Source organism: Equus quagga, chromosome 8 (genome assembly GCF_021613505.1).
Source record: "Equus quagga isolate Etosha38 chromosome 8, UCLA_HA_Equagga_1.0, whole genome shotgun sequence".
Taxonomy (NCBI): domain Eukaryota; kingdom Metazoa; phylum Chordata; class Mammalia; order Perissodactyla; family Equidae; genus Equus; species Equus quagga.
Window position 1 is genome coordinate 91097751 of NC_060274.1, and position 27023 is coordinate 91124773.

General features: G+C 42.7%; 1 protein-coding gene across 3 annotated transcripts in view; it reads right to left on the minus strand.

Moving 5' to 3' along the window:
• Positions 1-27023, minus strand: part of ELMO1 (engulfment and cell motility 1) — a 520286-nt gene that overhangs the window by 18082 nt on the left and 475181 nt on the right. For all 3 annotated transcript variants that reach the window (XM_046670304.1, XM_046670303.1, XM_046670306.1), the window contains exons 17-19: positions 22289-22452; positions 14708-14820; positions 5700-5807 (exon numbers count right to left, since the gene is read on the minus strand). In XM_046670304.1, coding sequence (XP_046526260.1) covers positions 5700-5807; positions 14708-14820; positions 22289-22452 — 385 coding nt within the window. The remainder of the gene's footprint in view (positions 1-5699; positions 5808-14707; positions 14821-22288; positions 22453-27023) is intronic.

Here is a 27023-nt window from a genome sequence, read left to right on the forward strand (position 1 = left end):
CCCTTTGGATTGGCGTCTTCCTGTAATTGATCCCCATGATTCATCAGTCTTCCTTTGACCACAACCACCAACTTCAGCTCTCCTCAAATCCATTTTCATCACCAACGATCAGCTCTGTTCCCCTCAGTGGCTGATCTGACTGCCTAATCACTAACCCAGGAGGGGACACATGGGCGCTTTGGGAAGTTGGGTTTACTTTTCAATGGAAAATCCAGTGAATTTGATGTAATTAACATACTAATTCAAAAAACCTTCTCAAGCTTCAGATGGAGTTTGAGTCACAAGTCCACTTTGTAGAAAGCCTTTTGTTGTATAATACATAATGTGGTCAATGGACTAGAGCGAGTGTCTACAACTTATAAATAGTAAGTTCCCCCTTGGTTTTGAAAACCCACCATATGGAAGGGGATAAGAGTAACACAAAGTCCATCATGGGAGCAGTCTTCAGAATCTCTAATGAGAAAGCTTCAGGGGAGAAAAGGCTCTTTTCCACCATGCTTGTGGCAGTACACATTTTATGTTTTTTTATATGCATTGTTCCCTGTCAAGGAGATAAGCTGCTAGATTACTCACAGGATTATGGCTAAAAGGAAAACACAAAATTCTAAAAATACAGCGTGGCTTTTAAAGGTTGCTCTTTGCATAGTTTGTCTCTAGATGCAACGGGAAGATTAGGCATCAGAAGGGCTAAAATGCCATCCTCTCTATTCCTGTGAGCAAAACCAGACTCAAGTCCCTTGAATCTACCTCTAAGGAGGCAGCAGAGAATTATGGATTACTTCAAAACCAGGCTAGTATTTCCATCAGGCCCGTTTTGTGGGGGCCGCATAAAAAAGCGGGGCCCAGAGAATATGAGAACCAGGAGGGTCACTACTGGTGCCCTATGCCCACTCGAACTCCTTGGGGCATGGCCTCATTTCTTTCAGTACTTTTTTCAGTTTGAGCTGGATTGAGACAATCTAATTCAACATTCCCATTTCACAGATGGGAAGACTGAGGCCTAAAGAGAGGAAATAAGTTATGCAATGTCACATGGCTAGTGGGGGACAGAGCTGGGACTACTGCTTTTTCTTCCACTCTGTGTCCCTTGTTAGGTCATGATTTCTCCCTATGTTTGGAAGGTATCAGCACTCCAAATCATGCTAAACACAGCCCCAGATGTGGTTATCACTTCAGATATGTTCAGGAAACTCTGTGATTGCTAATACCTGTGGAAGGAACTGTAATCGTGATTTAAAACAAAAATACCATTGAAAAAGTAAATGTGGCCACCATGATAAAAATTGTTTTAGCTTCCACCACTGGGAGTCAAGTTGAGGCAGACATCACCGTGGGAAGTAGCTAGTAAGCCAGGAGCACTTGTTGTATGCACAGCTCCATGTAGAAGCTCATGTGGGCAGAGGTACAGAGGAGGGAGAGGCTGATCCCACTGTAGTTCAGTGAAGAATCTGGTCTCTAACTTGGCAGCACGGGGTGGTGGGAAGGGCTGTGGCTTTGGAATCACAGAACGAAGTCTAGATCCACCTACGGGCTGTACCACTTTGGGCTTACATTCTTGGAGCCTAAGCTTCCTCGCCTGCAATATGGAACTATAACGTCATCTATCTCATAGGGTTGCTCTGAGAATTAACTCCTAACGCTGGACCAAGATCACTGTTGGCTTTTAATCCAGGCAGCACAGAGCAGTGGGTAAAAATCAGGGCCCCAGAGCTGGATAGTTGCATTCAGATCTTTGCTCTGCTATTTGCTAGCCATGTGACCTTGAACAAGTTACTTAACTTTTATGTACCTCAGTTTCCTTACCTGTAAAACAAGGGCAATGATATCTACCTCTTCAGGTTGTTGAGAGTATAATTTATGTGATGCTCTTAGCACAATGCCTGGCATACAGTTAGCACTCAATAAATGTTATTTGCAATGATTCTTGTTATCAATAATCAAAGTTGATTCTCTTTGTAGATTGAGGGACCTGAATTATTCAGTGTGCTTCAATGACCCAAATCGCCTGCTTTGTTTTGCTGTCTCAGCTGCTCCTCTCATCTACTGTAATAGGCTTAATGGCCTGTGTGAGGGGGTGAGCCTTCTCCTCCCCAGCCCTTTTGATGTGAGAGTGAGGAGTGCTGGCCTAGATTCTTTCAAAGGGAGGTACTTCGGGGCCTGGGGCATGGCTGGAAAGCAATGGAGTCTGTGTTTAGTGGGGGTGATGAGAGCCTGTAAACCAAGTGGGAGGTATGTGGGGTGAGAGACGATGTAAGGAGATGTGAATTTTCAAGGGCCATGTTTCCTGCCAAACAAAAAGAATATGAGAGGAGATATTTCCTAAACCTTTAGGGATGAAGACAGCTAAGGAGAGGCCCTCAATCTTCACTCACACTCTCTGTATTAAGAGGATTCAATTACACTATTTGATTCATCAATATCTCAACATTCACCACTGATTAACTCAAGGGGAGGAAGACAATTTTCCCCTTGGTCCCAAGAGAGGGCAATCGTACATGGTAAGGGCAATGACACTTGAAATTAATTAAAGGAACATCTCATTTTTCTTGTGGAATGAGGTTTCTGACTTTTAAGAGCTCCAAGAGGACGGGCTACTTTGCTCCAGTCAGAATGCAAAATTGGAATGAAATGCAAACCAGGTGGCAGGAGGCCTGCAGGCCTGAACCAGCAAACTTTAGTTTCCTAGGCTGGGGCCTTCTCATCTCATGCACATAATGGCCTCATTTTACTTCATTATATGAATACACCCCCTCGCTGGTACACATGTGTATACAGATATAATCTCACCAACACACACACACACACACACCCTCCCATATGCACACACCTGCACGAGTATGGATTCTTGGTTTAACTTGCAATGGATAAATGGAGCAGCTCTTTCAAACTCCAAATTACTGGATTTCAAAGGCTGCAGAGGAAAAGGGCAGACAAGAGTTTTGAAGCCAGTGTCAGAAGGGGCTGCCGCAACCCTTTCCCAGAACCAGCATCACTCCGTGGCCACTACCAAAAGCTGTTTGGTGGTCTGCAGCTCTGACCGCGATCTTCTGCAATCACCCTGGCAAGCCGGCTCTCCCTGGCATCACACTCCTGGTTTCTAGCTCATTATTTTCAGCCTGGGCTCCTGCAGGTGTGGGCCTTGCAGAGCTGGGGGGCATCAGCTTTCGGGCAAGCCCAGGAACTGCCCTTATGCATGGCTCAGGTGCCGTCCACACCTTGACCTTCTCTAGGAGCAGGGCTACTGATTTCCTAAGCAATAGGACCAGCACACTGAGAGTCTTGCGTATGAAACCTACAATCAGTGCCAATCAAATGCCTATCTGTGGGTTAAGAAGTGGATTATATCCCTATAAATGATATGTCCAGTGAATAGGACAGCCGATCCACTGGGCCATGCAGAGAAGGAATGAATCAAGGTATGTTTGCTTCCTCTGTCCAGACCACTTTCCCTATTTCTTGGTCAGGTCAAGAACGAGGCTGTGGGAGACTTCGTATAGAGCTTCTGGCTGCCCTGACCCACAGTGACCTCTCACTCTTCATTTCCTCACTGTAGAGCAGTCATTCCAGACTGCTGGGCTTTGGACGGTTCCTAGTTCACGAGGGAGTTTTCGCCAGTTGGCAAATAGAGGGAAATGAAAACACCGGTGTGAGTTTTTCATTAAACTAATTTAATTTAGTAGAAGGGACTGTCTCTTATTCTAAGATTAGGTCTTTCTTACTTTTTTTTCTTTTTTATGATCTAGAGTCTTTTTTTTGTGTGTGTGTGAGAAAGATTGGCCCTGAGCTAACATGTCACCAATCTTGCTCTTTTTCCTCTTTTTGTTTGAGGAAGATTGTCACTGTGCTAGCACCTGTGCCGATCTTTATTTCATGTGGGATGCCTCCACAGCATGGATTGATGAACAGTGCTAGGTCCATGCCTGGGATTTGAACCTGTGAAACCCGGGCTGCCCAAGTGGAGTGCACAAACTTAACCACTATGCCACTGGGCTGGCCCCAAGAACCCTTTTATTTAATGAAAGGATGTGATGTTAAATTTTAGCTACATTTTATTTCTAGTAGCCTTGTTTGCCAAACTTAAAAGTTGGCAACCCACTATCAACTCACTTTTGTTGTTTATTAAATTCGTACTTATTGGTGATAGCCAATTTGGGGATCACTGTGAAGGGTATGGGGCGATATCTAGGCAGCAATCTTCACTTTGAGTTTGCATCAGAACTGTCTGCAGGGCCTGTGAAGACACATTGCTGCCCCATCCCCAGAGTTTCTGATTCAGCAGGTCTCGGAGCGAGGTCTGAGAATCTGCGTTTCTAGTAAGTTCCCAGGTGATGCTGCTCTAATGCTCCGAGGACCATACTCTGAAAACCACTGGTCTAGCTTGTCCACGGTGGGATGGGGAAGGCTTTCTGAGACCTGAAGGGAGGGTCGTCATTACAGGCAGAGGACTGGGACGCAACCCCCCGCCTCTCCCAGCAGGGATGTGTAGACACTGCCCCAGACTCTGCAGCAGTGGGTTTCAGATTTCCTTCTCTTCCCATTAACAGTGTCAATAATGTGGGCCGGGGAGGCAGTGCTCCTTATGAAAGGAAATGAGAGCACTTTCTGACCTAAATGACACTACAAAGACTATGTCCCATTTTTAAGCTGGAGGAAGAGAGACCGTTCCAGGCTGTCTGTCTGATATGTCAGCACAGAGACTGAATGTGTCAGGATTTCCCATTCAGGGTTTATTTTTGTGTTTGATGGCCATGAGCTGCAAGGAAGGCAGTCCAGATCTGACTTCCACGGGCCCCAGGGTGACAAGAGGGAAGGCGCTAGGACTTGGGGGTAAGGATTCTGTCTGAGACACGCTTATATGACTCACTGCAGAGTCAATGTGACTTTTAAAGGTTATTTAAAAGTATCTTTACTTGTTTTCTTGTTCTTTAATTTCTCCACCTGGGATATCCTCTGAGTCTCTGTTCATTTCATCTCATTTCTTTTCCAAATTAATTCATCACTCTTGTGTATTTTAAGGTTTCTATAATACAATGCTTAATTTGGACACTAAAAAACCTGGAACCTGGTTTGGGCTAAAACAATCTAGGCTATTACTGACTCTTCAAAATACACACATTAAAACAGACATTGTACAGAAATAGCAAATAAATATAAATAGTATTTATTTCAGGGAATACTTAGCAACCACAGAATGTAATTGATCATAAATTTTCTCAGTGTCTGAGTTACTTCTCTGGAGTAAGTTAGCCATGCTTGGATCTGCCATTAACTCTGCATTATCATTATGGGGCATGCTAAACTATAATGAATAAATGCGGTAGAGATCAAAAGCTCACAATTCATGTGGAATTATTTTGGGTCATCAGCAAAAGACAATTGACAGAATCGGGTTTATATTGTTTCTTTCTCCTTGAAATAGCACCTGGATGAGTAATGCAAATATGCATGTCTGAACCCCAGTTTACAGCTTTCAGGAAAGAGACGTGAGCATTCCTTTTACGCCCTCCCCCGTTCAGTCCCAGACCCCAAATTTGTCAAGGTCTTATGGTTGAGGAGAATGCTCAGGCCAGCACTTACAATAAGATGACACATGTTCAATGGGTTTATTTAGGTTGATAGTTTTTCTGCACCATATTTTGTGACCAGGAAACTAAACAAACAACCCAAATTCAGGGTTCCTACACAGGAGAGCCACTTACGTTTGTCCTGCAAGGAATCATGGGGCACTTCTCCCTGAGGACTTTCTTCCAAGTCTCCATAGTGCAGGACCTTGTGGTTTGGTGAAAGCCGACAATACCAAAACTTGTCTGAGGAAAAAAACACAAATTTACAAGGTAAGTGATTCTGGTCTCCAAAAATATCAACATCCTTATTTCCTAATAGTCTTACCTGGAGGAATAAGCAATTCATTTGATTTTAAGTGTCCAGGAAGGAATGAATTCCAGAGCCCCGGCAGTAAGTCCCCTTGGGACTTTGATATTTAGTTAGTGCCTGTCTTGTTTGGTATACATTTGGTAACCATTGGGCTCTCCCTTCATTTACAATGGCAACAGTTGTCTGAGGTGGTGGTTTCCAGAGGGTTATTTTATCTGTATCTATAAGAACTATGGGAATTATTCCTTATCCACTTAGGCTTGACAAAAGCAGTGAGGAAGGCAGTAAAACTAGCTTTCTTGGAACTTTTCTGCTTCTACTTTCCTCTCTGAGCTTTTAAGACTGTTGAGACAGTTGTGTGCTATATCTTGTGTGCCACTCCTGAGGCTAATACACACAAACTAATCAATGAATGAATTGTTAGGACATTAGTGATATACACAAGAGGTGGAATTCATGGGGAAAGAATCTAAATAATTCAGGGATTTATCCAAAGAATGAGGATATTCACAATCATCTCCTCTCTAATTCCTAGAGTTCAGCTGTCTAAATAGACATGATCAGTGCATTAGGATCCTTCTTATAAATAATTCCCTCAACTTGACCTCCTCTGTCCTCCAAATGTAATAAAAATTTATGAATAAGTCTGTGAGGTAGGGAGAAGGAGGCAAAGAGCACTTTTTATAGATAAGGAAATTGTGACAACAATCTTTGGGTAGCTCTCAAGGCTGTGCTTAGATGCTGCCTCCTCCAGGAAGCCCTCTTTGATTACTGCAGCTAACAGGAATCTCCCCATCATTTTAGCTGCCCCAGCATCATCTTTGATTACTGATGGCACCCACGTTAAGCACCTTAGTATTCCCCGTTATCTGCCACAGACCCTAGGTTAGCAACTTGCCCTGCTGGGTGTATTGTGAACAATTACTGATGGAAGAAGAGGGATCCAGGATACTCATCAGCCCTGGGAGGGTGGAGAAGCCAGGGCTCTCTGATGGTAGCCATCGTCTACAAATGCAAATTGTTTTGAAACCACTCTGACAAAAAAGCTCTCCATAATATTTTAAGAAAAGTATTTTTCCATCTAAAATTGCTTTCACTGCAAAACTATGTTTTAACTGCAATTCTTTTAAAAGAAAGTCTAGAAATGGAAATAAAAGCCACACAATGAACAAAGAAAATGCTCAAACTTGATTCACAGAAGCAAAATGCCTCTATGATTCCTATCTTCCTTCTCTGTAAGTAGGGATTGAGAATTCCTGAATGTAGTCAGAATATGGCCATCCATATATTTGAAAGAATTGAACTCTGGTAGAAAAATTTAAGAGGAAAGAAAAATTATTTGATGGCTAGGAAAATGTGGAATTGCTAAATTTTCAAAATTATGTTCTATATATACACCCAACACAGGTCATTTTTCTAGGAGAGCATTTCAAAGGGAGAAAATAAAGTTAGTCCCTGAATAATTCACAGCCATTTCAATTAGGCAAATGAGTAAGTATCAGTTTTCCATGAGGAGAACACATTTGGGAATTTGACTTGTAATCCACAATAGAAATTGTGAATTCCAAAGGCACAGGCCATGCTCTGGCCATGAACATCACCAGTGCTCTTGGGGGCCCGGCACGACAGCCTGCAGAGGCTTCTTCTCCCCAAAAGGACATTTCACCTCGTCTAAACGGCCTGTGACGACCACAAAGCCAGCTAGAGAAATTTGCTGAAAAGCCTTCCTTCCCTGCTACCTCTGAGTTGGGATTTTTGGCTAAGTGAGCAACTGAAGGGTGACAGAAAGCCAGAAAGGAAGTCAGTCAGCTGTGCCACTTGGACACGCTGGTCTTATTTTCAGAAAGGTCTTAGCCGGTCCTTTCTAGGAATTCCTCGCTTCTCAAGTTGGGGTAAGCTCTAGGGGTTAGTGGTGGTAATCTGAAGCCCAAAGGTCAATATGGTGCAATCAGGGAAGATCAATCATCATCAATATACCTGGGGGAGCATTAGGAGACTCAAGTGGTACAAACATATATTGTGGAGTAAAATGTACAACTTATATTTATTTGTAAGACTTCCAAAAAACTTTGCTGCATATACTTTCAGGGTAAGTTTATTTATCCGCTGGGTATTTGCAGAGTGCCTACAGTGCACACAGCGCTCTACTGGTGTAGCAAAAAAGCACTAGGAGGAAAGGCAGACATGAGAGACAAAGCCAAGAAGCTCAAGGAGAAGTAGCCCCTCAGTTCTCGAGGGCAGCTAAAAGAAAGATGGTGGAAACACTCGTTTCCCAGGTCTGGGCAGTACGAACAGGGACTCAGCAACTCTGCCTGCACAATGGGGAAAAATAGGAATAGGGGATGTCTTTTGTGTAATATATTCTTACATTCAGAAACCTTTAGAGAACTGTGGCTATTTATCAGGAGTCCAGGAAGCAAAGCAACCATCTTTCCTGCAAAGTTGCAGTCGACGTTTGCTTAAAAGAAACTCAAAAGGCTACTGGACCCCTGCCATAACAATATCTGGTGTATAGCTGACAGAATTTCCTCCTTCCAGAGGCTTAAATTCTTTTGACTTTGATGAAACCACCCATCTCTGGTTTTCCTCCTACTTCTGGCTATCCTATGTAAGTTCCTCTTTCTCTGTCTACCGCTAAAATGGTAGCGAGCAAAAAGATCTGCGCATCATTGATGTAAATGATTTGTTCCTTTTCTCCCTATCAAATAAGAAGTCTTGGATGGATGACAAAATATTGGAAAAGGCTTGGGAAGTTTGTTTTGACTCATAAGCAAATGGGTGGATACTCAGCCAGTATCTTCCTCAGGATAAAGGCTGGAGTCGTCAGCTCTGGGAAGGTTTACAGGCATCTTAGCTTGTGTATGTCTGTCTTGAAGGCAGAGCTGCTATAAAGGAGAGCAGAGCCAGCAGTCCTGAGCAGCACAGCACACCGACTTGTTGGGTGAGACAGTTTCAGTGTCAGCCACCAGAAGCAGCTTGATGAGCAGTTTCTTTTATGGTAAGAAAAATGTGTATTTTCTTTTCAAAACCCAGCATAATGTTGCTACTTCCTCCGTCCCTCTGGGCAATGAATGAGTGGATTGTGTCACTAAAAGCAATTAGCAGGAAATAGTGAGAACATTATCAAAGATTGTTTACTAGCATTTAAAGAGAAAACAGGAGTGAATATAAAGGTCTTCCAGTCAAACACAAATGTTAGTACATAAATAGCCATCTCTTCATTCCCCAAACTAAAAAATTGAAAATATGGAGACAGTTTTGCACTTGACTCTTTCTCGTCCGTGTGTGTGTGTGTATGTGAAGAATCAGAGGGAAAGTTGATTTCAAAACTCACAAGCCCAGTAAGAAGGTCTCCAGTGTTGATTAAAGCTATTCCCAATGTCACACAGATCATTATGGAGCTAATAACTACTGACAACTGTAACTCTTGCAGTAATGTTCGATAGAACTTTCTGCAATGATGGAAATACCCTGTATCTGCTTTATCCAACAGTAAGGCAATAAATTTTAATTTTTATTTAATTTTAATTAACTTAAATAGCCATAGGTAGCTATATCAAACAGTGCAGCTCATTGTCTGTCTTTATCATCCAGGCTTGAGACAAGTTTGGGGCTGGCCAGCAGGTCTTCAGGGAAGACGAGCAAGCTGAATAATAGCTACCATTGCAGAGTGTGAAATGCTGGTTGGTTCAGTAAGGTACAGGGCACAGCACGACCCGAGTCCTGATAGACTCTGCCATGGACTCAGGGAGACATCGTTGTCTTTGGTGCAAAGCCCACAGTTGGCAGCTGGCTGCTGGCCCAGGGGACCCCGAGAGTTCTTTGTTTGGGAGGCAGGTGGCCTTTACTAAAGTAAATTCTTAGGGCACTTCCATTAGAATTTCACATCTTTCCTAGGTTAAGTTAAAATGTGCAAAATCTTCAGTGTGTTGAGGAGAAGGTCCACTTCCTGCCAAGGGTCAAACCTTCCCAAGTCAGAAAACATGAGGAACCCCAGTGATGATTTTAAAGGGAAATGTCATCTTCCGGGTGATGAGACACAAGATTTCTCTGATGGTTCAGTAAAGGACAACAGCAACTATAGACACAGACGAAGGTCATTCTGCCTTTCAAATCCTCCTCACTTCACTGGACTTTCTTCAGAATAAGAGACGTGTTTTGATTCAGAATTCTGCCTCCCTGGAGACTGCTGTCTCCTTTTACAGCAGAAGATGACACCAGAGCCTCCTTTTTAGCCCCAGGGATTGGCCAAACTGATGCTCTGGAATCACACAGACTTGAGTTACATACACACCTGGCCCTGAACTTCAGCAATGGAGTCTTGGCCAAATTATAAAAACCTTAGGGATCCCTGTTTGTCATTTGTTGAGTAATGCTAATAATGATATGAGTAAAACACATACAAAACGTCCATTATGCACCTTTCACAGAGGCGGTTCTCAATAAATATTAGCATCTTCCTGTTCTTCCAGTCAATGGTAAACCCTCTTGTCCACACTACTGGTCCCTCCACCCTTTGAGAACAATGGTTACTATTATTATTTTGATCTATCGGAAAGTGCTTTTTTCCTGAAAATGAATTGGCTTTTCTTCCTTTGAAAATATGAATTTATTTATACCTCCTGTCTTGTAAAACTGAGTTATGATAAGGTTTAATGAAATATTAAAAGAGAATTTCAATCAAGGATGGAGGAAGAAACAACCTGCTCCCTAAAGTGTTCATCTGGTTATTGTGCTTGAACATACCATTTGGCTCTAGGTCTTCTGAGTGAGCTACAAGAGCGACGTGAGGTACATCGCTCTTGGCAGCAGCGGGAAGCATGCCAATTCCTTGGGGAAACACATTTTGCCCACTATCAAGTTCCAAATTAAGTTTGTCATGTTGGTGCTTAGAGAAGGGATGCTAGTGAACAAAATGGACAATGTCTTCAACGCAAGTAAAAGTTTCACACTATCATTTCTTGAAATGACACCCCAATGTGTAGCCCCAGGCTCTTATTAAGACTATTCAATGCAAGATTCTGAAAGACCCTAATCTCTGAAATATATGGAAAATAGGGGGCAGTTCCTGAGCCTGCAGACTCTTATAAAGCAAATAATGGCCCTAACATAGACAACGTCTGGGATTTCATCTTAACTTTCTTCTGCAGAATCCCAAGGAACACAGAAGCAAGGCAATCCCATTGTGAAGGATTGTGAACAAGAGCTTACATTTTCTGTGGTGGGTGTGGAACAGAGTGAAGCAGGTATGTGACATCCACTGCCACTTTACCGGCTGTGTTTAAAAACCTACATTCTGAGGAACTACAAGCTAAAATTAATACTAAATATCATTAATGAATGTTGACAATGTACCAAGCATTCTACTAAGCGCTACAGATGCATGATTTTATTTGACCCTTACAACTATTTGATGTAGGAATTGACATCAACCTCATTTGACAGATGAGGAAACAGAAGCACAGAGAGATCTAGTAGGTTTCCCAAGGCTACCCAGCTAGCAGGTGGGGAGGTAGGGACTTGAACGCAGCTTGATATGTCTTGCATGATTTACTGCCTCCCATTTCTACTGTAGTCAGAATTGCCAGAAATGCAGACTTGTAAACATCTACATCAGACTAACCAAGTAGCAGCATTGCAAATGAAGCTGGTAAATGATAGGCACGTATTAACTCAGGGGCCATGCGGCCCAACGTGGCATGCTCTGGCCCAATGTGGCGTGGTAAAGGACTCATGTCTGCTCCTCCAATTTCCAGTTCTGTAGGATGGGAAGGCTTTTCGTAGTTTCCCCTATAAAGTTCATACTTAAATCCACTCATCTGTGTCCAACTCGCTGTTGGACAAGCTTAAACGGAGTGTGGCCATGGCTCCTTTGTGGGTGTGCTTGCTCTTTAACCTGTGATGGCACATGGCTGTTCCTGTTTGAGATCTCATGTGGAAGTGCACCTTTCTCGAAGGGATTAAAGTGATTTTATGTCATGTCTTCATTAACCTATGTAAATCTAAATGGAATGTTTTGATGGGATGATAGGAAACCAATTTCAGCACAGTCTGCTTTGAACAGCCAGTCCTGGAGGTCTGATGGTTAACATTCAGTGCTCTCACCACCATGGCCCAGGTTTGTTTCCTGGCCAGGGAACCATACCACCCGTCTGTAGGTTGTCATGCTGTGGCAGACGTGTGTTTGCTGAAAGCTATGACACTGGTATTTCAAATACCAGCAGGGTCACCCATGGTGGACAGGTTTCACCAGAGCTTCCAGACTAAGAAAGACTGGGGTGAAGGACCTGGCCACCCAGTTCTAAAAAAATTGGCCACTCACTTCCAAAAAAATTGGCCATGAAAAGCCATGAATAGTAGCAGAGTATTGTCTGATATATCACTGGAAGATGAGAGGATGGTGCACAAAAGACTGGGCAGGGCTCCATTATGCTGTATATAGGGTCACCAGGAGTCGAAATCGACTCAATGGCATTAGCAACAACTGCTTTGAATCCCTATTTTTAAGCACACCAGATTTTAAATCCATTTACCAAACACCAAAAAGCCTTCCTTTCTGCACTCGGATGATTTTATATTAAACACAGATGGTCATGATCCCTAGGGATATAAATAATAAATGTATAATCTAGATGTAATTTTTTGTTCACTAAGTAATTCATCTTTAGAAAACTGGAAAAATTTGCCAATAAGGGACTAATGCTTCCTTAGCCAAAAAACTGTAATTTTTACATCTAAAAACAGGATTATTCTAGCAGAATCTACTCATTTCAGCCTAGAAAGGGAAGTCTCATGGTGAAGTAGGCTGGAAGGTTAAATCAAGTTCTTTGGATTAGGTTGAGAAGGGTTCTAGCTGGGCATCAGTGGAGGCATTTGCTGGAATATGTCTATTTGCCACCCCCTCCCTCCCCCTCTTCTGTGCCATTTGCCCAATGTCCAGTAAATAAAAACATTATAAATCACCTTATGGGGGCAATATATCCTGAGCTCAGAGCATACAATGGACTATCTGGCTAAATAAGTTAATGAATCATCTAGTCCTATTCTCCTACTTCATAGATGGGAAACTGTGACCCTGAGAGATCACATGTCCTGCCTAAAGACACCCAGGTGGTTACTTAAAGAGTTGAGAAGCCCAGAACCACACCTACTTATGCCCAGTTCATTGTTCTTTTCCTGCACGATCTTCCAGAATAATAGTGGCTACCCTTGGTTGTTGCTTTCTAACAGCTACATTCATGATCGCCTTTCTTCCTCATGATGACTTGAGGAGACAGGCATTGTCATCCTCATTTCGGATGGGGAACTACCCAAGGTCGCACAGCTGGACGGAGAGGCAGGATTGCCCTACTTCATCTGCCTCCAGGAGTCTTGTCCTCACCACTGTGATGCACTGTCTTCTTGGAACAGCATTTGCTCTGATGATGTCCAAGGGAAGGAGTGCAAGAGGAAGGAGAGAATGAACTTGTCCTTCAATGGCTGAATGGGAGAGATGAGTTCTCTTCCTCTGCTCGTCCTAATGTGAGCCTTTCTCTGCCCCAGCTGTAACTCAGTCCTTTATTATTCTGCCCATCCTCCTCTCCTGAGGCCCAGCTTGAAGCTCACTGCCATGGCTTCACATCCTCTGGGAACTACCTGCATTTTCATTCCTCAAGGGAGCTCTGCCTTTGGAAATTCCTTAATATGATTTTTAACGGCAACATTTGAAGTACTTTGAATTTACTCAATATTCAGCACAAAGCTGTTAAGGTAAACGGCTAGTGTGATGGGCTCAGCACACACATGAAACGATGTTTGTCATTAGCGAGTAGACTCTGTGTCTGAGCAGGGCATCCATCAGGTTTCAAAAATATCTGCCAGACTTTCTCCTGGGCCATAACTGATGTTCTCGGTGAAGTTACTAATGCTTACGCTTGTTCCTGGCTGTTCTCAATCTCTTCACCTATCTCCAAACCTTATATTTCAGTTTTATTTTCTGATTGTTTCTATTATTATATGAGTACTTTGACTTTGCAATCAGCAGCATTTCAAGAGAGCAAGAAAGCAATCAAGAGGCTTTACCTCCCCGACTAAGAAACAGCTGCAAATGCTTTCCACCTATCGGAACTAGTCTAACGGTATCCATCTTGGCTTGATATTTTGGGATTAAAATTTATAGAGACAATTCAGAAATTGGTCTAACAAGAGTTTGAAAACTAATTCTATCCCACTTGGTTCACTGTTACTTCTATCTCCAAATAAAATAATTCTGACCTGGAAGACGATCAGTACAGAGATTTGAGAAAAAGGGCCATCCATGCTGAATGCTCCAAGATCAAATCCAACAGTGGGTGCCCGCTCACCTGACAGTATAGTGAGTCATTAAAAGTGAGGGCCATAGCGCTGCTGGAGTATGAATCATTGCTCTTCTGTGACTTTGGGCAAGTTGCTCAATGCCTCAGTGCCTTAGTTTCCTTATCTGTAAAGTAGGTGTAATCACAGTAGCTACTTCACAGGGTTACCGTGAGGATGAAATGCGTTAACATAAGAAAAGTGAGAGCCTGACACATGGTAAACTCTCAATACACGTTAGCTGTCGTTGAACCACTACTAGCAGACCTGTGGCACTAACTGGCTCAGAATGACTCTTCAGTTTGAAGGGTCTTCTGGTAATTCTGGACTTTGATTCTCCCCAGGTATGCTGGGGAATCAGAACTTACCAGTACTACTATTCCTGTCCTGCGTACAACGCTGTGTGGCCTACCCTTAAACCAACACCCTTGTCCTTGTGATTTCCCATGCAGCCAATCACTGTTCACCCTAGTCAAGTGTGGAGTGGTCCCAGACACCATACCTTGCCTCCTCCGGCAGTTGAGTTTCCTAAAGCAGGTCCCTTCCACGAGGCGGTTCAGACGCTGCTGTTTGATCAGCTCCAAGATTTCTGGCTGAATCTTCTCCTTGAGTTCCCTGTGAAAGTGTAAACATGTATTCCACAGCATGCCTTGAGAACAGTGCTAGTTGAAAGGGCATTATGGGTAGATGGGGCAGGAGAGTGCAAGCTGCATCTTCTCATGAACATCCCAATACCTCCCAAGGTTGTGCTTTAGAGAAGCATTTACTAAGCATCAGTGGACAAGGTTATCTGTTATAATAACGGTATAGATTCTCTCACATTTATAGAATACCCACAAAAGCACCAGCCCCTTCAGTGATGTTTTTCTAGACCAAAGTGTCTTGAGAAATTTCTTCTCTTGTTTTACAAAGCCACAGATATAAATTTATGCAAAATTCACTCAGCTTTGCAGAGGCAGCAAGTCTTTGGTCACATTTTCCTCTCTATAGCAGGTAAACTCCTAGATTGCATTTGTGATCTGACCAAAGAGGAATACTGGCCAACCACACAATTACTATTCCACAGCAAACACTGTACTCTGGGCAAACCACAGGACCACATTCTGCTTTTGAATCTATCACTTACAAATGGGAACAACGCATCATCCCACATGCTAGCCCACAGAGACTGGGATAATGATGGGATAAATTAAGGATTATTTGCATCTTGTCTCAGGTTAATATAGTGTAATTTAGTTTTAGATGCACTGTGCTGTAAAGATATTACGACAGAGTGCAATGGTTTTTAAATCTTTTTTTTTTAAGAGCAGAGATTTTTTCTCATGTGAAATTTTATGTAGCCCCCTAGCATTTGAGTTCAGTAAAGCAAAAGTTGTTCTAGTTGAAGCTGGACAGGGAGATCCAGAGCCCAGCCCTCCAAGCAGTGTTGAAAATATTGATTATAACATAGATCTCGAACTCCGAAGACCAGGGGTTCAGTGTAGGCGCTGCCCATGACTGGCATTTCCTGTAGCTCATCTAATCTCAGTTTCCTCATCTGTAGAATGGAATAAGAATCTTTCCTGGGGAACTGCTGTGACTCCCACAGGAGACAGTGTGAGTGCAAGTGCTCTCTAAGCATTGGACTGGAATGCAAGTTATTACTGAATTTGCTTTGATAATATTCTCTCCTTTCCTTAGGCTAAACACTACATATGCCCATGTTACACTGTAGTCAAAGCTCACACATTATCAGCTTCAACCTTGACTCTGGACTTGCTCCAGACTGCAAGCAGCCTGTCTTCACATGGTGTCCTGTTCTCAGGTGGGGAAAGCACTAATGCTTGGTAAGTATCTGCTGGGTAGCGTATTATGCAATTTTAGCTCAGTTAACATCCCCTCCCCGTCTACCCCACAAAACCCCCAACTTTTGAGAACATCATCATTCCATCTTACAGGTGGGGAAACAGCACACAAAGATTAAGTGTAGAATAGGGATACAAACTCAAGTCTTCCTCGTGCAAACTGCTTCTATTTATGCATGAGGAAAGTAAAAAAGTTACATAAAAGGGTCTGGCCATCTAACAGGGTATTCTAGTACTTCATTAATACATATTTTAGACTTAAATGGCCTCAAATCTCCTGTCATTTGATACTGTTTCAACTGAACATTTATAAAGCATAATATGGAGAGTCAGCCCTAATAAGACAGCTTGGTACATTTGTAAAGGTTTTCCTCTGCAGGTCTCACAGGGCCCCATCTCAGGCTTTCAGATCACTAAAACTATTTATTATCAGCGTTCAGCTTTTGTAAATGGACTCAGTAAATTGCAGCTTTGATGAACTCTGCTCTGAATGGAGAAGAAGGTAGGAAATTGCTAGGGCAGTCGAACACCACAATAAATCACTGCTCCTGACTTCCAAGTCAGGGCAACAGGGAAGAGAGGAAGATGACACTGAAGGATGGAGAAATCATGGGAGAAAGAGTTTGAGCATTTCATCAATTCTTAGGTTTTAGATATATCTTTAAATAATAGTTACTAGGCTAGAGATGAGTTACTAAAATGGAGATGAAGATGCAGAGATGAGGATGAAAAGGAGGAAATAACTGAAAGTACTTCCGAGTAATTTTAATTGATGATTTATGACTTTTCAGTGTAAGACCCAAATGTGCTCTACATGACTCATTCCATTATGGAACCAACTTCCGGGGACAGACTACCAGAATAAGAGAATATGCTCCTGCAAGTATTACCCTTTTCTTGTTATGAACCCCAAAGGATTCCAAAATATGACTGAGCACTGAGGGAAATAGGACAGCTTTGCTTTTATCTATGCAATTTCCTCTTCTTTCCCTGCAAATGGACTCAGTAGCTATAAAATTTACTCATATTAGGAAAGTACATGTAATCCCTACATGGTGTTTCTGCAGATGAAATCTTCAGGTTAACTTCAGGTTAATCTGGGTAAAAACACCATGGGCTGGAATTGGGTTTTGAAATTCTCAGCTTGGGGTCAATGAGGCCAAGGTCACAGGTTCACTGGCTTTCTTTTTTTTCAGGGGAAGATTCTCCCTAAGCTAACATCTGTTGCCAATCTTCCTTCTTTTTTCTTCCTTCCCCCAACCCCCACAAAGCCCCAGTACATAGTTGTGTATAGTTGTAAGTTCTTCTGGTTCTTCTGTGTGAGCTGCCACCACAGCACGGCTACTGACAGATGAGTGGTGTGGTTGCACGCCTGGCAACTGAACCCGGGCCACCAAAGTAGAGTGTGCCAAACTTTAACTGCTAGGCCATCAGGGCAGCTCTCGCTGGTTTTATTTTGATAAATATTCCTCTAATTCTGTCTAAAGGCCTTGTAAATAACTAAAAGGAGGATGGTTAAAAGGAGGTAAGGCAAATGAGTATGTGAAGAGCAATTTAAAGTCTAGCACCATTTCCAGAAGACAATTCCAAGTCTGGGCCCCATGAGGCCAGTGCCATACACAGAAGACAGACAGCACCATTAGACTGGTGAGATCCCTTTCTGGATCTAGGGTCTGCCCTACTGAACTGTTACCCCATGTTCATCTAGAACAGAGGTTGGCAAACTTTTTCTGTAAAAGGCCAGATAGTAAATATTTCAGGCTTTGTGGGCCATATGCTGTCTGTTACAACCACTCAACTCTGCCATGGCAGAGCAAAAGCAGTTGACAGTCTGTCAACAAATGAGCTCGGCTGTGTTCCAATAAAACTCTATTTATAATAACAGATAGTGGGTCAGATTTGGCTCAGGAGCTACAGTTTGCCCACCTTTGATCTAAAAGGGCCCTGTGGAGAGTTTGGGCTGAGTCTCAGTTACATAGAAATTGATCTGTTTCTGTCTCAACACTGAGGGGACTCCAAGCTCAGTCTTGCACCTCTTCTGTTCTTTATCCTAGACTTATGGCTGTAAATACTAAATTTATGCTGACAACTCCCAACTTTATATTTCCAACCTAGTCATCTTCGCCAAACTCTGAACTCATCAATCCAACTGCCAACTTGGATGTCTCACAGACACCTCAAACTTGACATGGCTAAAACTTAACTCCTGACCCCCTTGTCCGTGCCTGCTCCACTCACTCTGTCCTTTAGTTGTTCAGGCTCCAAACCTTAAGCTCATCCTTGACTCCTCTCTTTCTCTTACACTCCACATCTAATCAATCAGGCAATACCGTTGTTTCTTATCTTCAAAATCTATCCAATCTATTGTAGAGAGTAATCACTTCTCATCACCTCTTGCTTGGTTTACTGAAATAAATTCCTCACTGATCTCCCTCCTTCCAAACTTGCCTTCTTGGAGTCTATTCCCAGTAGGGCAGTAAGAGGGATCATTTAAAAACCCAAGTAAGAGCACATCAGTCTTTTGCTCAAAACTCTCCAATGACCTCCTAACAAGGCCCTACATAATCAGGCTCCTGGCCACCTTTCTGGCCTCATCTCCTATTGTTCTCTCTCTTGCTTATTCTGCTCCAGCCACACTGGCCTCCTTGTTATTCATTGAGCACCCAGACCTGCACCTACCTCAGGGCCTTTGCACTGGTCGTTTTCTCTGCTGGAATACCCTTCTTCAAAATATACACATAACCTGCTCTCGTAGTTCCTTATACATCTTTACTCAAATGTCACTTTCCCATCTAGAGGGATTTACTCTGACCACTTTATTTAAAGCTGCAAACTCTCCATTTCCCCTATCCTCTTTATCTTTCCATTGCCTGTATCCTCTTTTAAGATGTTACAGTCTTATTTACCATGTTTATTGTCTGTTTCTCCCCACTAAAATATAATCACTATGGGGTGAGAACTGTGTCTGTGCTCTTCACTGCTAAGTCACCAACACATAGACCAGCACCTGGCATGTGGCAGGCACTTGATAACTATTTGTCAAGGGCATTGAACACTGATAATTGTGTAACCAGCAGACTGTCCTACCAGCACTGGCTACGAGAGCCTCGAGCAGAGCTTGTGGCCAATCTCTAGTAAAGATGCAGATTTGCAGGATGGGCATTAGCCTTATTTCTGGCTCTCTTTGTTTTTACTTTTTATTTCTCACTTACTCTTACAGTACTTTCTGAGATAAGGCAAGGCATATATAAATACATTCATAGTGTCAGTTTTACCATTTACATATTAACAGTCTGACAACTTGTTAAATTCTGGTTATTGGCTAATAATGAGCAACCATTTCTCTGAGTGGATATTATGGGCCAGGCATATGCTTAAGGACTTTTCATGCCCTACTTTGTTGAATCCTCACAACAACCCAACGATGCCGACACTTTTATCATCTTCATTTTTAGACTTGAGAAAAACAGGCTTAGAATGGGCTATAAAACTTGCCTAAAGAGCCACATTTGTAAGTGATGGCCTTGGAATCTGATCCTGCATCTGTTAGCTCCCCAGGTCTGGGGTTTTATTAGTCTGCTTCACTGGTCTTTGTCCTTGCATCTCCCCTTCCCCCAAGTATGGTGTTAAATGACCCATTTTTGGACTATTCAAGCTTTTTATATCCATTAAGTTGGATTAATTGTGTGGATGGACTTATCTTCCCTGTTAAGGCATGCTAGGTACAAAATAACAAATACCTCCTCTCTGAAATAATTAGTCAAGACCTAAGAAAACAGAGCTTCTTCAACTGATGAATATATATTCCCTCAAAACATTGGCTCACATGGAGTTTGCATTTTTCTTCTCAGGAAATATAAACATTTTACAAAAAATGGGACACATGCCTCAAGGGGTCTTCGTGTCCCTGAGGTTTGCCACTGTGCTGGGTGCAGCATGCACAGAGGCAGCCAGGTAGGTGAGGGAAGAGCATTACGGGGCTCAGGTTGAGAGGCAGGGGACCATGGCCAGCGGGGTTCTGCACTAATGCTCAGGCCCCAGCCAAGCCGTTGTCCCAGTCTGCAAAATGACAGTCTTGAACTGGATGACCTTAAGGGTGCTTTGCAGCTCTAAAGTTCTAATATCCTAACTCCCCAGCTTGGGTTAGATGTGTCTTCTTTGTGCTCTCATGACAACCCACCTACCTGTGCTTCCTCCAAACCAAGCACTGAGCACAGTCCCTGGTAATCCCTTCAACGCTGGCTTTAAAGCCTGGGACAGTAAAGGCAACTGTCTCTGGTTCTCTGTCTGTCCTCAGCACCTTGGGCAAGGCCTCACAGGTAGGAGTCACTCAACACATACTTGTTAAATGAATGAAAATAATCAAATATGGTCTGTCCCTTTCTTCTGTTGACTTGGGTTCAAACTGTGAGACATTTTGGCAGCATTTAGACTTCATCCAACCTCACAATGAGTTCCTGTCTAGTAGATCATTCTAACAGACAAAAAAATGACTGGAGAAGACGCTGGAAGCTGGTTCCTGTCTGTCTGTTTCAGGGGCTGCGATAATGATCAGGCTGGTTCACGGCCTTCCCCCTTAAATGCTATAGCTTCTGACATGTCTTTATGACTTTACTGCAAGTATTCCAAGAACTCTAGGGGGCCACCGTGCTTTTCAATCCCGTGGCTGAGTGACGATGGCAGATTACATACACACAGGAGATTTCCTTCATATTTGCACTGCTTCTCCTTACATAATAAATGTAAAGATAGGAGCTTCTTGTACTAAAGGGAAAAGAAACTTCAGAATGTCACAGGCAGAGGCTTGGGAAGTAAAGATATGAAGCCAAAGCAAGAGCAAAGTGTTCACACTTGACATGCAGTTAACATTCTTACTTGGAACAAAGTCATGGTCAAACATTAATTTAGAATCACTTGGCCTTAACTCAAGTGGTTCCTCTAAAGGTGCTTCTTAACGTTTGAAAATGAACACAAAGTAGATGTTATAGTTTGGCTACTGTCTATTCAGACCTGTGCACTGTTTTTAACTTCATCTTAGTCTTGCATCTGGCAGAGGAGCTCTGGCAGGGTGGACGAAGCATTAGCTGAGGGATCAGAGGGCTGGAGTTGAAGTCCTGGCTCCTCCGCTTGCTAACGAGGTCCTCACCTCTCTAGACTATACCCTGGTCCTTGAATGGGAATAAGACCCGCCTATCTCATATGGATGTGAGGAAATGAAATAGCAGGAGGGGGTGCTTTGCAAATTGCCAAGCATTAAAAATGTCAAATACAGAAGAACAAAGAACGGAAAGAAGGGCAGAAATAAAAAAAAATCAGAAACGGAGAGAGAGAGGTTTCAGATGGGCTTCATAAGGACACTTAGGTTGTAAGTTGGCTTCACATGAAAGTTCAGAAGAAGCTGTGTCCAGTCTTCTGCGTGAAGAATGTGAACACATGTCAAACACTTTACTTACCCCGACCCTTTTCCCTCTTTCCTTCTCTATAAATTATAAGAATAACAAAACTGATCTCGTTCTTAGAAAAGGGCAAGGGAAAATTAATAGGCCAGTTTTAAGAAAAGATGGAGTAAACAAAACAGGCCTTGTGTTCAAGGTTCAGAACATCTTAAAAATGGAGATACGCGAAATTACACCACTGTTGCATGTGATATTTGACACAAAGTCCTATAAAAATGGAGGCCTGCTGCCTTTCAACCTTAGGCCTATATGTCAATAGTCACAAGAGCGGTACAAGACACTCTGAAGCGAAGCAGAGCCAAAGGGCGGGGGGAGGTGGCGCTCTCTCTCCCTCACAAGCTCTCCCTCCCTCCCACTCACACTACTTCAGTGTTCATGTTCCTTAAATTCTTGGTGGACCTCACTGTGGCTGTGTCAGAGCATCTTGCTACTCAAAGGCATCTATATAAGATATAGCTTCAAAGACAAAAAAAATTTGTCACAAGTGTTAGAAAAGGTCCCAAACTCTTTAGCTACAAATCTTTAGAGGACTCATCAATAACTGGGCCACTCCCTGGTTTAGAGTCTTCTGCCAGCATCTGTCCCCATTTCCCACTCAGCCCAGCCCTGCTCAGCCTTCCTTAAGGAGCTGCTGAGACTTCAAAAACTGAACTGAGATCTTGTGAATGTCTTTTGTTGGCCTTCTGTAAAGAGCTCACAACACGGCCCAGCTGTGTGACAGGCTTTCACTCCAGAAATGGTAGGTCAGAGCCTTTGAGGAAACGGAGGTCAGGGCTAACTTACAAAATCGGGCGGGACTGGAAATCTTCCTGGTTCATCCTCTCAGACTGGCGGATTTTCAGGATCTCAGTGTAGCTCAGGTTCTGCAGTTTGCTTTTGAACTGGTCCAGGGAGCTAGGCTTGGTTGTAAGAGCTCTCATAACCTGCTCCTTCACCACCTGCATTACCTGTAGATTAAAGGAAGACCATAATTTTCCTGGGGGTTGACTTTGCCCATCCTGAAAAGTCTCTCAGAGTTATCGGCTCCCTACCTCCCTGATTCCCTTTGCTTGCCCTCTCAGCCCAAATCTTGAGCTTTCTTTTCCAAAGAGTAAACTACCATTACGCACACCTTCCATTTTCTCTTCTACCATTGGAACCACAAGGAGGGAGATGGATTGACTAACTTCGAATTGGGGGGCGGGGAGGCTTGGGGTGGGAGGAGTGCTCCATTTGCTCCATATATTATACGACTGCTGCTGAACCAACACTGTAAACAATGCAAATTCGAGAACAGAAGAAGTCCAAGCAACAGCTAGAAGTCTGCATAATCATTATTTTTTCCAGGAGAAAATAGCTGAGACACAATTAACTGTGGAAGTTTGGTTGGAATCAGTTCAAATAAACGTGAAATGATACCCAGACCCACCGCTTCCAGAATGGTTTCCCCATGTAGTTAAGGCCTGAGTGTTCATACAAATGATGCATTTGGAAATGTCCATGTGGTATTGCCTCTTTGAGCCAGGCACTAAAAAAGAGGCCTATTAAATTAGAACAGCCGTATCCCACTGGAAGCCTCAAGAAAAAAGAATATGGTAATGTGCTGCCTCAGGACAGGTCCAGCCCACAAGGAGGCAATTAACTATTGCCTTTATTAATGTGGATTCATCTTCATCAGAACACATAAAGCAGGAAAAGATCAGAAAACACAGAGGCATCCAAGACACTTGCAGTAATCTTGGGGCTTCTTTTTTCATCCTCCACTACAGATGAGAACAACAATTATTGCCGTTGATAAGGTATCTACCATGTGCCAGATACTACGGTAGGCATTTTGAATATGTTCTCTCTCTTAACCCACTTAATCTATGAGGCAGATATTATCGTTATTTCATTAACATACGAAGAAATTGAGGCTTTGAAAGCTTAAATGACTAGTTCAAAATCATTGGTAGGTAGCTGAGGTTGGGCTTTGGTAGGTGGCTGAGCTGGGCTTTGAACCTAGGATTGTACACACACTACTATACCGCCATCCAGGCCACCATCTTGGTGTTGCTTAGTAACTTAAAAATAAGAGAAAATCACAAATGCACCTCAACTATATGCTAGATTCTGTGCCAGGCACTTGGCTGTTCATCACCCCACTTAATCTTCCCTCCAATATAATAGAGTAGGTGTTATTACCACTATTTTAAAGATAAGGAAATTGAGACTGAGAAGGACTGGGGACTTATTTAAGGTCACACACATCTAGCTAAATTCTAAGATACCAAGTAGCCCAGGATGGTGGAGACAGCATACACTAGATGTTGAATAGCCCTGGGGTACTGCTTACCCTTTACCACTATAAATATGATCCCAATATACACCTCACGGCTTCTAATCAGTTGTTTGTTCAATAATTCATACATGGCAGGTACTAAGTAACTGCTCACTGACTAGTCCCAACAAAATTCCATTTTCATGAAATGTTATTGTAATAGAAGCAACAATTTTACACTATGGAAAAAACTGTGGCAAACCAGAACTTCCAAATCTGCCTGACTGCTAGGTGATGGGAAAATCTCACTGCCTCAGGAAATATTAGGCAGCTGAATTATCTTCCAAACACTTGATAGCTCCTTGCACTTGCTGAGCTTTGTTTAATGCTGCTGCCCCTCTCTGATGGTGCAGGTTGCTAAGCAATCTGCTCATCTTTCTCTAAGTGTACCTCTCTCCTAGAGCTGTCCTATCCACATAAGGACCTGTCTAGTGATCGGTAGGGGTCTAGAGGCCATTGGGAGGCAGAACAAGAAAGCAAATCCTCCTTGGCAGCAAAATTAAACTGGCCTCAGGAAGACCAGAGTGGTGCCCATCAGGCCTAAAGGGAACTCACAGTCCCATGAGTCCCCTAACTCAGGGATGCCAGGTGTCCTCACTCTTTAGTCATCTGCAGACCCACTGCTTTCTGTGCCTCCATGCTCCGAGGGATCCCATGTCAACCATATTTTCTCTCAGCCAACTGAAAGTGGCTGAACTGAAGGTGAGATGAGTCATAGGTGGCTGGAAGAAAGACAAACCTATTTTTAAGTGATATCAACCCTCATTTTTCCTTTATTCTTCTGACTTTTATGACTCCACGTCCAGAGTAAGAATATCTTCTACTGGGTAACATATTTGCATTTTTGTAGGGGCTTTCTGGGAGATAATATCTCAGCACAAAAAAAGAATCTAATGGCAGGTATCTCAGGAATCTATAGAAGAAAACTTGGAGGATGACAGATCTATGTCATTCACGCATGGATCTGCTTTATCCAGTGGGCACCACTGTTTTCAGAGGATATGTGTGCCATGCCTGCTCTGTGAAGAAGTGGTTGCTGGTGACAGCAGTCGTATAAAGGCACAAAGGCAACTGTCCTCCAGAAGTCTGACTCATGGAAGTTTCTGGGGCCATGGCTGGTTGATCCCTACAGTCCAGCACAACTGGTTATTAGCTTACCATAAATCAGACTGTATTGATAGAAATTATTAAGAAAAATTTGCTTGAGAAGCATTATTTGTAAAGTAAACACAACAAACATTATTGAGTATTTACCACATGTCTATACTGGGTGAAGCACTAGGAATTCAAAGATGAATAAAGTATGGCCCCTGCCTTCTGTGAAGTAATGGTTTAATAAGAGAGCTAGACATGGGCAAAGATCATTACAATAGAAGTGTAGACGTGACAGAGAAGATGGACTGATGGACTTTTTTGGCACGTGGGGAGGCATTTCAGAGAAGAAGACATCATATAGGTTTTGCAAGAGGAACAGGTGTTCAATGGTGTGGAAATAGATGAATAATCTGGACACTATCACACATTAGCCACTTTGAATCTGGGCTGCATCTGAATTGGAACCAGTTACATAAGCATCGTTTCATGTCCCCAGTATAACGGCATAAAAAAATAAAATTCCAGTTGACCTTCCACTTGATCTGCTTCTTTTTTCACTCAGGCAAAATGCTAAATTTGGGATGCTTGACAAATTTTGAAATTGTGACCATCTTATATCACGTGGTATCAATGGTGGTTAAATTTGGTCAAGGCTGAATTACAATGCTTTGCTGTTTCATGTGAGGGGCACCACAGGAGCTGCCTTGTTCCCCATTTAGAGAAACTCAGAGTTGAGCCAAGGAGATAATTATCACCTCCCAATGTTATTTGACCTTCTGGTGGGAGGTAGGACATGTAAGAGAGACAAAGATACAGTGATTAGAATGCCAAAAATGAAGAAGAGATTTTTAAATAGAATCTAAGTTAAAGCTGGGAGAGTTTTAGAGATGTCTCTATTTCCCTCGTTTTATAGATGAAGAAACAGAAGCTCAGAGGGCCAGATGATTCCTCTACTTCATATGTTTCTTAAGGGGCTGTCACAGAGATGACAGTCACAAGACCACATCTGACTAGACACAATGATCACAATAGGAAGTGGGCATGTGACCTAAACTGACCAATCAGCATCTTCCCCCAGACTTTTCTCACTTGACTTGAGGCAGAGCGGACATATGCTCTTTCCCCCTCAAATTGAGAACTTTAAGACTATCCCATCCCTTAATATGCAGGAGAGTGGAAGATAATGAGACTGATGCCAATACAATCAGACAGAAAAAAGACAGACATGTGTGTATGAGAGAGTGTTAATGGTTAAGCCATAAAGTCAGTCCAATCCTGAGATTTGGTGGTTTGGTTACATGAATCTTTTTTTTCCTTAAGGTAGTTTGAATGGAATTCTTGTCACTTGCAACCAAAGACCCCCAAAAATATATACAATGAAGTCAAAGAGGAGTCCCAGTTTGTGGGGCCAAGGTTGCCTGGATTGGGTAGATGTAGGACAAGAAAGCTGTATAGAAACAACGAAGCTCCTTCAACAAGAAATAACTTTAAAAATCATCTTCATTTATATGCTCATAGTTGTACCTTTGCATGGAAATAATAATAATCCTTTACGTAATATGGGAAATGCTTCAGCTCCTACTTATATCTTACACTAAAAATCCACTCAGAGTTTCATTCCTCTAGCTTAAGACTGATCCCTAATAGATGTAAGAATCCATCAGTGGAATAATCCTTAAATTCCCAGCAATCACTTATACTTCAGTTTGAAGAAAATACAGACCAATTCCTAAGAGTAGGTTGATGGGATAAGGGGGAAGAGGCCAAGAGAGCACCTGGCCTTAAGGAAAGGGATGCAAGTGGCGGGTATACAGCACTGAACAGAGGTTGGTGGAGCCAAAGACTGGCTTCACCTTTTCACTTCACAGTTTTGCTTGGTACTGGCCCCAGGAAGTTCTATAGTCAGTCTGTGTGCCAAGGAAAATGACCCCAGTGAAAGATGTCATTGATTTTTTAAGAAGACAAAATACTTAATAAATCAAATACTCTTCTATTCCTTTGCAAAGTAGCTTCTACAAGAGCTACAATTAATGGTGTTAAGACTCTGTTAATACTCTACATGTGCAATTTAAATCAGGATACTCAACCACCATCCTTAACTCTGTCCTCTGGAAAATATCAGAC